We start from the raw sequence: 12,249 nt of genomic DNA, 5'->3' as shown, positions 1-12,249 counted from the left end.
ACAAAGCACCGGGCTATGAAAATGCGTCAAGAGCAGCAAAATTCAGGTTCCAATAGCATTATATTATCCTGTAGTTGGGCACAATCGATCCTATATACTAGAATTCGGCGTTACTGACTTTCCTAAATTTTAGTTGTCCTGTGACCGCAGCTATTCCTTAACACCGAAAGAGGAAAGCAAAAGATAACAACTCTCAGATACCTTCCCAGCAGCGTGACGCTGTCGCAAAGCGCGGACACTCTGAATTCAGCTGCCCTATGGCATTGGGCAAGTCTGTGCAGCGGAGAGCCTTATCAGCTACTATCCCCGGAATTTTATTATGGGGTGACGATCGTTCCTCGGAATCACCTACCAAATAGAAATATGCCCCTCAGAAAGAAGAAGTCTACCCCTCATCACATCATTTCAATTTGATCGTGGTTATTTTACATGCCTCTTGTCAATTCGTTTCCTTGTCCTGCACTATTAACTGTTGCATTGCAGCATAGTAGTCACAATGGCGAAAATTTTTCTGTACGTATACTCCCGTGGTCTAACTTTGTCATTGCGATTAACGGTAGTTCTAGCACAGGAGCCTCAGGCTATATCGGAGGAGACGTGCTCTATGCGCTGAAATCAACCCTTCCAACCTGCCAGTATACAGTCCTGCTGAGGGACGAGGCAAAGGCGCAGAAACTCTCTCAAGCATACCCTGATGTGCAAATAGTCCTGGGAGACTTGGATGCTTCTTCTACTTTGGAACAGCAGGCACGTGAAGCGGACATTGTCATCCGTGAGTATCCCACTTCGAGACGTCCCCTGCCTCTTACTAACATTGGTCTGTTTTCACTAGACACCGCAAGCTCAAACCATGTCAAGAGCGCTGAGGCCATCGCTCGTGGATTGACCGCAGCGGAAAGACCTAAGCCAGGTAATTACCTCTTACCTCCTCGTCCGTCCAGTGTTTCTCGTTGCTCATAATACAAACAGGTCACTGGCTTCAGATATCAGGCGCAACCGTCCTTTCTATTCCCGACATTGTAGCCAGTACCTTTGGAGAACCCTCCGACAAGGTCTACAGCGACGTCGATGGAGCCGATGACCTGCGGGGTCTCATCCAACAGTACTCTGCAAAGCGCGTGGTCGACAATTTCATCCTCAACCTCCCCCCTGCCGCCAATCGTCCGAAAACCGCGTTGATCTTTCCTCCTATCATTTATGGTCGGGGTGAAGGGCCGGTCAACCAGCGGAGCATACAAATTCCGGAGCTGGCAAGAGTGACGATGCAACGCCGGGGCGGGATTAAAGTGGGTAAAGGAGAAGCCACATGGAGTAATGTGCATATCTCAGATGTCAGCAGCATCTTTGTGAAGCTGGCCGAGAAGGCTTTGCGGGATGAGGAAGGGGACTTGTGGAACAAGAACGGGCTCTACTTCCCGGGCAACGGGGCTATTGTAAGTCCTTACATTTATATACCTGGGTCCAGAAAAAAAATATCTTCTGACAAGATTTAGTCATTCGGTTCTATCTCAGCGCAAGTGGCGCAAGAAGTGAAGAAGCTCGGCCTAGCTGAATCCGACTCGGTTACTGAGATCAGTCATGAAGAGGCCGATGCGCTCACTCCTCATGGTGGGGTGTTATGGGGGACCAATGCCCAGCAGGTAGCCCAGCGAGCGGCCAAGTACCTGGGATGGGTCCCCGAGGGGAGGACATTGGAGGAGGAGATTCCACACACCGTTCTCGCCGAGGCCCAAAGACTTGGATTGAAATAGATCTGTATAAGAGTTATTAGAAGACCAGAATAAGTGCATTCACATACAAATTATTCATACCCATCCAAATCAATAATATTAAGTAGTTATCACACGTAGAACCTGCTCTTAGCAAGGTCCCATCAGATTGCAGGGACTAAACCCGGGACAGCAGGTCCTTCCGACGCTTCTTTGGTCCAATTCGGAAGGAGGTTCCGGTGTGGCGGAACTTCCTTCCTCCCCGGTCGGACCGCACCCTTTCCTATAACCCGCTACTAATTGATTCACTTTCCAGCTTCAGCACAACGCCGGCTCATACCCCAGATTCTGTTCGATTACTATACTTTCCGTTTTTGTTGATATGGCCTACTCTGACTGACATGGCTTCTTCCAAGCAATCAGGTCGCCGGACTCGTCGTAGTCATGCCCTGGGAGCCTGCAAAACATGTCGTCGGCGTCATGCCAAATGCGACCAAAAGAGGCCTACTTGCCAGATGTGTCGGGCAACTGGCGTGGTATGTGAGGGGTTTGTTGATGAGATCCGATGGATGTCCGATCGGAAGTCCCAGCCTTCTTCGGGGACAGCAACTGGCAAGGCAAATGATCCAGAGAAGCAAGGGCCTCGACGCCATCTCTACACAGGTTCTTGATCCCTCTCTATAATTGATTACCTGATATACAAGTCCGGGATAGTGAAGCTAATAAATTTGCCTTAGAGAAGTCAAGAGTCTCCATGAGTGATGCCTTGAGTGCAGACTTGGTGTCAGGCTCTATTGATGCCTCTTTGGCGGAGATCGAAAATAGATCACGGGATGCCGGGAGACCCTCACAGGGTGATGTTGTAGTCGGGCCATTCTCTGTGCTGGATTTTAGTCTTACCGGCCCCAAATCTGCAAGTAGGGCTCAGCCTGCTGACGAAACTACGGTCGCAAATGATATGGTTCTATCGTCCGGGAATACCCTGCCTGAAGGGGCTTCCGGGGTCAGCCCAGCTCTGTCGCAAGACTCGCTCGCCTACATGAATGATCTGCTGCAGTGGTCAGACATTCTTAGCTTGGACCCTCAGTTGCATAGTGCTACACTATCTGGCACACTTGACCTGGGTGATTGGTTGCCCCTCGATTTAGGGACACAGGCCCCTATACTTGAACATAATCTCCTTGGCGAAGCGCCTAGTCTAATGGATGATACAGCTGCCGTCTACAATTCTGGCCCAGAGAATGACTGTGTTTCTAAGATGATATCAGCAGTTGATAAGAATCCACCTGATGTACTAGCAGATGCTCATTTCCTATTACGGCACTTTCAGGATCATGTTATTTCACGTATGATGGCCGTTCCTCTAGACCAGAAGTCACCTTGGAAGATACTCAATGTGCCGTCTGCTGTTGTAACATACAGCGATATCACTTTTCTCGGGTCTCAAAATATCACTCACGCTCGGTTGGCTAACCTTTACTGCCTCTTGGCCTGTTCGGCCCTTCATCTAACAGTAAATCCTTCCATGAGAACCCCAGACTCGACGGAACGCTGGAAGCCGGTAGCAGAATACGCTTACCATCTAGCCAAAGACCATATGCAGATGTCCTTGAAGCATGAAACCCAAGAGCCAAAGAAGGCCAAATACAAGGATCAGTTAATGGCAATCTGCGCTTTGACTGAGTTTGCTGTAAGACTGCTGTCAAGTTACGTTCCAGATAGATTGCTGATCGAAGCAGGTTCTAAGTGGCCAGCAGCAGGACGCGAGGTGTTACATGATTGATGCTGAGCGGCTCCTACGCCTCCGAGGTTTGCCAAAACAACGCATCTCTCAGAAAGCACGCCTGTTACACCATACATATACTTGGCTACGGATAGTAGGCGAGAGTACCTACGTTTTGCACAACTACACACCGTCGGATACCTTTATTGAGGCGCTCAAAAACCGGTTTCGATACCAGAGAGGCGAGAACACTCAGGCAGCTGGTTACCGAACATCACGCTTGGATGACTTCTTGCGCCTCGATCGGCGGCCGTCCGATAGCGACCTGGATATTGACGAGCCAAAGGAAGCTGATGTTGGCTTATATGACATCCACCTGCAGGATTCGCGGAAATACCCTGCCACACTATACAACCAGATCTACGGAGTATCCGAGACGTGGCTTAGCTTGGTATCTCAGACAACGCGCTTGGCCAACGTAATGGAGACTTTTCGAGTTGCGCGCGAGATGCATCCAGGAATAAACGCAAGCCTTGATGCATGGGAAGCATTGCACCGGCGCAGTGCTCGCCTCGAGAATATGGTTTGTACTTTTGCCTCTAGGAAAACGGAGGATAATATTTGCAATTCGGCGAATTTACTGGCCAGGTCACATGGGTGTCTTCTACAGGCTTTGAACTCTGCACTGGTTATCTTCTTTTACAGACGAATCCGTCAGGTCCACCCGGCTATTTTGGAGAGCCAAGTGGACAAGGTGATCTCGGCATTGAACGAGTTTGATGTAGCGTTAGTGGAAGCCGACCAGACTGGCCCAGGCACTGTATGGCCTCTGTTTATTGCTGGGTGCGAGGCTACGACGCCCGCTAGGCGGCAATCGATCACGGCGCTTCTGGACAAAGGAGAGGCACGATGTGGATTTTCTGCCTACCAAACTGTCCTGGAGGTCATGAAACAAGTCTGGGACAAACAGGATGCACATTTCACGCGAGGCAGAGGAGAGACATTTCCGACTTGGCTTGATGTCGTCAAAGGCAAACAAATATGGCCTATCTTAGCATGATGGCTACCGTGGGTCTATTACAAGGCGCTACACGAGATACGATAACATGTGCTCATAAATTCATTGTTCTATATCCAATTTTAATGACATCATGACGAACGCTTTACAACATTAACACTCGCATTCACCATCAACTGGGCCAGTTCACTCTGCAGATCCTCCTTCAAGAGGGCGAATGGCTTCCGCAAGCCACCAGTCGCCTGGCCCCTCAGCTCAACGCCTGTCTTGACAGCCGCAGCGTAATTGTGCGACTCAAGGAACTTGCAAATGGGCCATGCCTTAGCCCATAGTTCACGGCCCTTCTTGAGATCTCCTTCGACAGAGACCGCATTCCACAGCTCTACCGCCAACTCCGGGATGATGTTGGCAGCACCCCAAACCGCTCCAGGCGATCCAGCTGCCAACCCATAGAACGTAAGGGTATCCCACCCGTTGAAAGCGGTGATCTGATCCGACAACCCAAACACCAATTCCGTGTAGGCCGGCGCATTTCCGGAGGTGTCTTTGAGGTACTTGACGCCGACCTTGCTCAGGTCCGCTATTTGCTGGGGGGTAAGGGTCAACCCGCTGGCAGAGGGAATATTGTAGTAGACAATCGGCAGCTGACTGGCTTCATGAATCTCAGCCATGAGCTCGGTCAATTGCTCCACGTTCAAGGGATCGTAGAATGGTGGCACAACCATCACGGCGGCTGCACCAGCTTGTGCGGCATGACGTGCCAGGTCCACTGCCTCCTCGGTGGAGGTACTGCCGGTGCCTGCTACGACAGGCACACGGCCAGCTGCGTACTCGACGCAGAGCTCCGTCAAATTCTTGCGTTCTTCGCGTGTCATGGTGGTGAATTCGCCTGTGCTACCGCCGGGCACGAGGCCATGCACGCCGGCGCCAATCAGGTGGTCGATGTGAGACTTGAGTCTTGCTGCGTCGATCTGGGCCTTGTCGTCTGTGAAGGGAGTGATCAGGGCAACCATAATGCCGTGAAGGGCGGGGAGTTGCTGTGTGAAAGTCATGTTGGATGTAGTGGTGATTGCTTGGTATAGCTAAGAAGAACGTGAGGATGGAAGGAGGGAGTGTCTGCTGGACTCATGAGTGAGTCTTGAAGCCATTTTTATTTCATAACGCGACGGGACTGCCTTCCCTTCCAACTACACTCCAAGTCTATACTACACTGTTAATGATGTTCTGGTCAATGGCGAAGCCCTAACTCTCTGGATAGAATGTTGGAGGGGCTCTAAGATATCCATGCCGGAACCACCTTCCTGTTTTGGCGATGCGGGTAACCCAACGGAAGGCAGTTCCGGCATGCAGTGGGGGGCATTAGCGCATCCACTGGCGCCAGACTATCAATGCGTCTCGACATCAATGAAGTGAGGGGTAATGGGGCGATCTTATCCTCGTTATCGCCTTATCGGAAGAGACAATTGCTGACTAGTGACACACTTCAATTGCAAAGTGGGCTGCGCGGAGGCACATCCCACATCCGGAACAGGAAGTTCTAGCCAAGCAGCTTATATCAGAACAACACATCTGTCTTCGCGCTGCTTATCCCTATTTTCTGCAAGAGTTATTATCTTTCTACATTAAGACCCAGAAGAGACTATGGCAGACTCCCTCTTTGTCGACATCACCACCCCCAATGGCCGGCAGTACCAGCAGCCGACCGGCCTGTTTATTAACAATGAGTTTCGTCCTTCGTCGAGTGGCCAGACTATCGTGTCTTTAGATCCTGCGTATGCACCTTACATCTAAACTACTCTCAACCTTCCATGCTGACTTCTACAGCACCGACAAGCCCATCGCCACCGTCCACGCCGCAACAGCAGAAGATGTCGACGCTGCCGTTCAAGCCGCCAAAGCGGCGCTATCACACTCCTCGTGGAAGCTCCTCCCCGCCACCGAGCGCGGACAGCTAATGGGTCGTCTGGCCGATCTGATGGAAGAGAACCGGGAGCTTTTTGCTGCTATTGACGCATGGGATAACGGTTCGTATAGCCCCCCTTGTCACCGCTGTGCGGAAACTGACTTTGCCAACAGGCAAACCCTACCAAGTCGCCCTAACCGAAGACCTCACCGAAGCCATCACCACCATCCGCTACTACAGCGGCTGGGCTGACAAGACCTTCGGACAAACCATCAGCACGACCCCCCAAAAGTTCGCATACACTATCCGCCAACCCATCGGCGTGGTCGGTCAGATCATCCCATGGAACTACCCGCTCTCGATGGCAACGTGGAAGCTGGGACCCGCGCTCGCCTGCGGGAACACCGTCGTCATCAAGGCCGCTGAACAAACACCCCTCAGCATCTTGGTCCTCGCAACACTCATCAAGAAAGCCGGCTTCCCGCCCGGAGTGGTGAACATCATCAACGGCTACGGAAAAGAAGCCGGCGCTGCGCTGGTCCAGCACCCGCTCGTTGATAAGATTGCTTTCACGGGCTCCACTGCTACCGCCAGAGAAATCATGAAGATGGCAGCCGGCACATTGAAGAACATCACTCTCGAGACGGGCGGAAAGTCACCCTTGATCGTCTACCCGGATGCGGATCTCGAGCAGGCAGTTAAGTGGTCGCATTTCGGCATCATGTCCAACAAAGGCGAGATCTGCACTGCTACGTCGAGGATCTTCGTGCATCGGAGTATTCTCACTACTTTCTTGGAGAAATTCAGGGAGGCAATCGAGACGACTTCCAAGATCGGCGACCAGTGGGACGAGAATACCTACCAGGGACCACAGGTCACCCGGGCACAGTACGAGCGGGTTCTCGCCTACATCGAGACAGCCAAACAGGAGGGCGCTACGCTAGTCACCGGCGGCAAGCCCTATACCCCCAAGGATGAAAAGAACGCAAAGGGCTACTTCATCGAGCCGACAGTGTTCACTGACGTGACTGATGACATGCGCATTTGTAAAGAAGAGGTATTCGGGCCTGTGGTGGTAATTCTGCCATTTGATTCGGAGGAGGAATCGGTGCGTCGCGCCAACGATACCACGTATGGTCTGGGCGCTGCGGTCTTCACGACTGATCTGGAGAGGGCGCATCGTGTAGCGGCAGATATCGAGGCTGGCATGGTCTGGATCAATAGTAGCCAGGACTGTGATCCGCGGATTCCGTTTGGAGGTGTCAAGCAGAGTGGAATCGGGCGTGAGTTGGGTGAGGCGGGGCTGGAGGCGTATTCGCAGGTTAAGGCGGTGCATGTTAATATGGGGAGTAGATTGTAGACTAGACTAGAAGGCAGTATGCTTCAATGAATAAATTATGATGACTTTTTAATGTTCTAAATAAGGTCGATTTTTCTTTGTTATCTGAAGATGGAAGTTTTCGTGGAAGCGCATGAAGTTGAAGTACTAGTAGTAGTACTTCACAAGCAAATATATATTTCCGGTACAACACAAACACCTTGTCAATTTCCTTGCTGAACTGGACCTGACTAGAAATACGAACTAGCAGGTCTATTCATTCATGGCCTATTCGTTCCTTTTTAACAAAAGCGAAAATAACTGAAAAGTTGACAATACTTGTAGTAGCTAGTACCGGTAAGACTGTTCTCCATGGTGTGCGACGCTGCTCATCTAAATCCATGATGCAGTTAAAAACGGTGTTCTTCCGCAAGGAAAATCAAATACGGTGGAACAACCCCACTCTGGGCACAATCGGCAAAAAGCAAAAAGAAATTGCTGTGCATCATCCGTGAATCGAACACGGGCCTCATCGATGGCAACGATGAATTCTACCACTAGACCAATGATGCTGGTGCTTATAGTGCTTGGCAATAAAGTGATCTAAGTCTCAGCGAGCTGGGAATCGATTGACTGCATACTAATAAGGGTTCCTTTTGCTGGTGTCTAGAAAACTAAAACGGTCAAATCGCATTGCAAGCTAGAAAACAATATGAATCAACTTATAGTAACACGCAAAAAGTGTCTATGGATGGAAGTGTTGAGAGCATACTTGGCTCAAGCTATGCCTCACACCACCCTAGACTGCTACCAAACCTGACAAAAACACTAGAATTCTTGAACAAAGGAAGCATCCAAATCACCGCCGTCCACGCCGTCCACATCTTCCACGTGCGCTTATCAGCAACTCCTTCCCGAAGGAACAGGATCCTCCCAGCAATAGTCATTCCCAACGCAACCGGGAGAACATACCCGGGTACGTCCAGCTCCCAAAACGCAGGACAAACAACAGACCAGATCGCAACAGGAATCGCAACGGACCACCGGGCCGGCCCGTCGCCCAGTACAATGGGCATTGTGCGACGGTTCTTGGCACGGTCTCCTTCCACGTCCTTGACGTCTTGAATATGCATCGTCGTGCCGATTACGGCACTGGTGAGCCAGATCCACCGCCATGCTCTAGGGAGTAGGTCAAATCCGGTTCCGGTCGCGACACGCAGTGATCCCTTGTTGTATTGACTGAATGCGAGGGCTAGAAGGACATTCCGTAGGATGAAGCCGTTGTCACCACCGCCCAGGTCATTGTATACCCAGTTCATCGTGTAGAGGAGAGCGGTCTCCTCCCATGCACCGAGGTAGACGCTGAGTCCGAGCACAACTGGGATCGCGAGTAAGAGTAGCTGGCGAGTATGCAGAATGCTGATCCGACCTGCGGGCAGTGGTCTCCAGGGTCGGTTGATTTTGTCTTCTGCCACGGAGTCCGGGTGCCTTTGATTCGCCAGATTGAACACGAACAGGTTTAGCCAGTTCCATAGCATGACCATGGGTATCCAACAAACGACTGAGAGTAAGTGCGGAGTGTTATCATCTGTCAGAAGAGGCCCGGACAGAGCTGCGCAGATTCCGAATGCTGTTTCAGGAATGACAAATGTTGCAAAGTCGTCCGCAGTGAACAGCCAGATAGTCAGAGCTAGGTCTCTCCAGTACCATGCTTTCTATACAGCTGTGAGCTTTCTGGAATCGTGAGCATACTAAAGATCACTCACATTATAAACCCTTGTATCGCTCTGTCTTGTCTTTACGACATCGCCTTTAAATGAAGCACTTGCAGCGCCAAGTAAAGAAGTGCAAATCTCGTAGAAGCGAGAAAAACCAACAAGATCCATTTTTTTCTGCATTTCAGACTTTGGTCCGTTTCCACAGCAGAGAGATGTCTGCGTTGATATCTGAAGGGTATCTTGGGGAAGGACCAGTCTCGGATGCGTCGCACCCTTATATACCTGGAATCAATTCATGTCAAGATTGGAGTCGGCACTACAATAGCCTCAGAGTTTACCTTTCAGCTCCTGTCTGCGAAATTTTTGCAGTGGCTGGCTGTCTCGATCATCAGCTAAACCTACGACCAAAGCCGACGAGCTGGTGTATGATACCAATTTAAGCAAAACGACGAGGTTTTGGTTATCCTTGCCGATGGCGCCCTCTTCATACGGGTTGTAGCTGAACCGTTGCACAGCTGAATAACGCCACACATGGTCTTGTCAGACGGGCGGAACATAGCGCCGAGGTGGCTTTTTCATGCTTTCAGATAATATTCACCAGTGAAATCAGTTGAATCCTCGGACTCAGTTGCCTGCGCCGTCTGCTGCAAAAGGCCAAGGTCTTGACGGCAAAAGTGGTCATTCGAGCCGATAGGCGGGAGGTGGCAATAGAACGACAGTGTCAGCACTAGCGTTGCGTCCTGATGCCTGACAAGATTGATCACTTATTCGACCTGATTGAAGCAGTGCTTTGTGGCAGAAATATGTAGCACACACTGTATCATCGAGTGTTTACAACATTGCCAGCCAACCAACTTTTAGCCGTCGCATCAAAGGTACCCTCATCTTCGACGCTCGCGCCAGGCTTGTGTCTTTCTGCTCCCTCAGCAGCCGTCCAATATCCATGTAGCTCTCCACGGTTGCCCGAAGGGGCCCTCTTACACCGCGAGGTAGCTCTTCAATTGCCTCTCGGCTGACCTGATAATATCTGTCTGCTTTCTGCAGCATTCTCTCCTGCAGGCCATACATGATGAGGATATTAGGACGCTCCAATACATCTCCTGGAGTAAGGCCTACTTCGTCCAGCCACGTTGTAGGAATATATACTCGGCCAATTGTGGCATCGCGATGGATATCACGTGCAATATTGACACACTGCATGGCTTTGCCCATCTTCTTCGCCGTCCCTTTCAACAGCGGGACATCTTCCGTATAGTCATGGCCATGATGGAATACGACAAGGTCGAGAACTAGTGCACCCACCGTGCCAGCTACAAAACCTGCGTACTGATCAAGGCAAAAGTCCGATTTGATCGGGAAAGTCCCTTTCTTGGAATCGAATGCCAAGTCGATTTCGAACCCCCTCAGCAAGTCATAGAAGAAGTTCTCAGTTAAGCGGGAGAGAGGAAGGCAGCTGATCGATTGGTACAGTCTCTCATATTTCTCCCCTTGTTTAGAAGCATGATAAGCGTCATGAGGTAGTCGGCCGCGATGGCTTAAGTCTAGGAGGTATCTGCACTCTGTGATCCAAACTTTGGCTTCCTGATCATCTTCAGCTTCGTCAATGAGATCATCCATGACGCGGCAGAAGGAGTACCTATTTATATTAGTTGAATGAACCACGCATGGGTTTGAGGGGTAATACAAGAATATGAGATCAATGCGTAGATGACCCTGGAATAATGCGCTGCCGAGAAACATGCTCTGACTCTTCTCCTGCAGACGATATACGGCCTGGGACAATGCAGATATGAGAGATTCGTCTATAGAAGGTGGACTGCATAATAACGGCAGAGCTGTCCTGAGCGTGGTGCCCTTGTCTGCTGCTGGCCGTGATAGGGACTTGTATTCTTGGAGCGCATATGCGTAATCGATCCCAATTAGTCCTAACACAATCATCATATTGGTGACCAGAAAAAAGAGTGCCTCTCTGTTACTGTTAGACTTGATGTCGATCACAGGTGTGTTTGACTGACTCAACTTCTAGACCGGCAATCTGACAATCCAATTTGGTGCCACTCTCTATTCTCCAAGTCCCAGATTCCATAGCCCGGGAATCTGCAACCAAGAGGTATAGTGTGGGGAGGCAGATCGCGGTGATTGTGGGTGTGCTAGGGAGTCCCATCAGAAAAGGAAAGGACAGTATCCTGTATTCTCGCATGAGCATTTCGATAGATTCATGGTACACCGACCTTACCACTGGAATATCAGGATTGGACAGACCCGGACCAAGATCAGGCCCAGGTAAGTCATATGCCGTCCCAACAGCAGGCACGCTGTTCCACCACCTGTCAATGTTAAAATGACAAATGCTACCACATTTCTCGTTCTACGTCTCTCCAGATGCGACCGAAGGTACATGGGTCGCACAAGCGGCTTCGTGAAGATACAGTATGCCACACTCGTGATGTAGGTTTGTATGGCGAAAAAGAAAACTTCCTCAACCGGAATATCAAGTATCTTGGAACCGACTACTGCGTCGGGCGGATACGTCCAGATAGCACTCCGTATCAGGTAGGAATCCCATGGGATTGTTGCGGTGATGGAAATCTGTCAATCCAGGGAAAATCAGATCAGAGGTCCTTCGCTTCAAGGTACGGTCGAGGTACCGTAATCAGAATGCATATTTTGCAACGGTCTTGCGCGGTAAAGAATGGGTAGTAGAGTACCGTCAGTGCCGATGCAGCAGGAATAGTGTAAGTGCAATGGCTAGCATACTCATGATCAGCAGATGCGGAAAGGAGATCGGTAGTAGAGACGCCTCTTACAAGAAAATATAGTCGAGTCCCATTTTGCTTCATGTTCTCTAGCACTCCCGTAT

General features: G+C 50.4%; 6 protein-coding genes and 1 non-coding gene across 7 annotated transcripts; 3 read left to right on the top strand and 4 right to left on the bottom strand.

Annotated features, from left to right (window-relative positions):
- Positions 1-496: 496 nt before the first annotated feature.
- On the top strand, positions 497-1,751 carry BO87DRAFT_399877 (uncharacterized protein; the record flags this gene model as incomplete). Its single annotated transcript, XM_025625478.1, has 5 exons — positions 497-513; positions 567-772; positions 833-910; positions 970-1,433; positions 1,494-1,751. The coding sequence occupies 5 exons, from the start codon at positions 497-499 to the stop codon at positions 1,749-1,751; spliced, it is 1,023 nt and encodes a 340-aa protein (XP_025476384.1).
- Positions 1,752-2,030: 279 nt separating this feature from the next.
- Positions 2,031-4,492, top strand: BO87DRAFT_365715 (Zn(II)2Cys6 transcription factor; the record flags this gene model as incomplete). The annotated part of the gene is made up of 3 exons (XM_025621807.1): positions 2,031-2,372; positions 2,447-3,399; positions 3,449-4,492. The coding sequence occupies exons 1-3, from the start codon at positions 2,111-2,113 to the stop codon at positions 4,490-4,492; spliced, it is 2,259 nt and encodes a 752-aa protein (XP_025476383.1). The 5' UTR covers positions 2,031-2,110.
- Positions 4,493-4,581: 89 nt separating this feature from the next.
- BO87DRAFT_444073 (dihydrodipicolinate synthase family protein) lies at positions 4,582-5,502 on the bottom strand (the record flags this gene model as incomplete). The annotated part of the gene is made up of 1 exon (XM_025628123.1): positions 4,582-5,502. One exon carries the CDS (start codon positions 5,500-5,502, stop codon positions 4,582-4,584), a length of 921 nt encoding a protein of 306 aa, XP_025476382.1.
- Positions 5,503-6,018: 516 nt separating this feature from the next.
- On the top strand, positions 6,019-7,730 carry BO87DRAFT_418483 (aldehyde dehydrogenase ALDH). The gene is made up of 3 exons (XM_025626889.1): positions 6,019-6,222; positions 6,275-6,474; positions 6,527-7,730. Exons 1-3 carry the CDS (start codon positions 6,092-6,094, stop codon positions 7,711-7,713), a joined length of 1,518 nt encoding a protein of 505 aa, XP_025476381.1. The 5' UTR covers positions 6,019-6,091; the 3' UTR covers positions 7,714-7,730.
- A 442-nt stretch (positions 7,731-8,172) lies between these two features.
- BO87DRAFT_t208 lies at positions 8,173-8,243 on the bottom strand. Its single transcript has one exon. It is a non-coding gene; the product is annotated as a tRNA-Gly (tRNA).
- Positions 8,244-8,320: 77 nt separating this feature from the next.
- Positions 8,321-9,958, bottom strand: BO87DRAFT_341416 (UbiA family prenyltransferase). The gene is made up of 2 exons (XM_025620694.1): positions 9,438-9,958; positions 8,321-9,386 (listed from the first exon to the last, which is right to left on the bottom strand). The coding sequence occupies exons 1-2, from the start codon at positions 9,567-9,569 to the stop codon at positions 8,454-8,456; spliced, it is 1,065 nt and encodes a 354-aa protein (XP_025476380.1). The 5' UTR covers positions 9,570-9,958; the 3' UTR covers positions 8,321-8,453.
- Positions 9,959-10,220: 262 nt separating this feature from the next.
- On the bottom strand, positions 10,221-12,229 carry BO87DRAFT_444063 (terpenoid synthase; the record flags this gene model as incomplete). The annotated part of the gene is made up of 5 exons (XM_025628122.1): positions 10,221-11,025; positions 11,074-11,364; positions 11,405-11,575; positions 11,626-11,978; positions 12,038-12,229. The coding sequence occupies 5 exons, from the start codon at positions 12,227-12,229 to the stop codon at positions 10,221-10,223; spliced, it is 1,812 nt and encodes a 603-aa protein (XP_025476379.1).
- Between the last annotated feature and the right edge of the window lie 20 nt (positions 12,230-12,249).

This window comes from Aspergillus neoniger, assembly GCF_003184625.1.
Source record: "Aspergillus neoniger CBS 115656 unplaced genomic scaffold BO87scaffold_32, whole genome shotgun sequence".
Taxonomy (NCBI): Eukaryota; Fungi; Ascomycota; class Eurotiomycetes; order Eurotiales; family Aspergillaceae; genus Aspergillus; species Aspergillus neoniger.
Note: the sequence above shows the minus strand (reverse complement) of the source record. Positions and strands in the feature narration are given on the sequence as shown.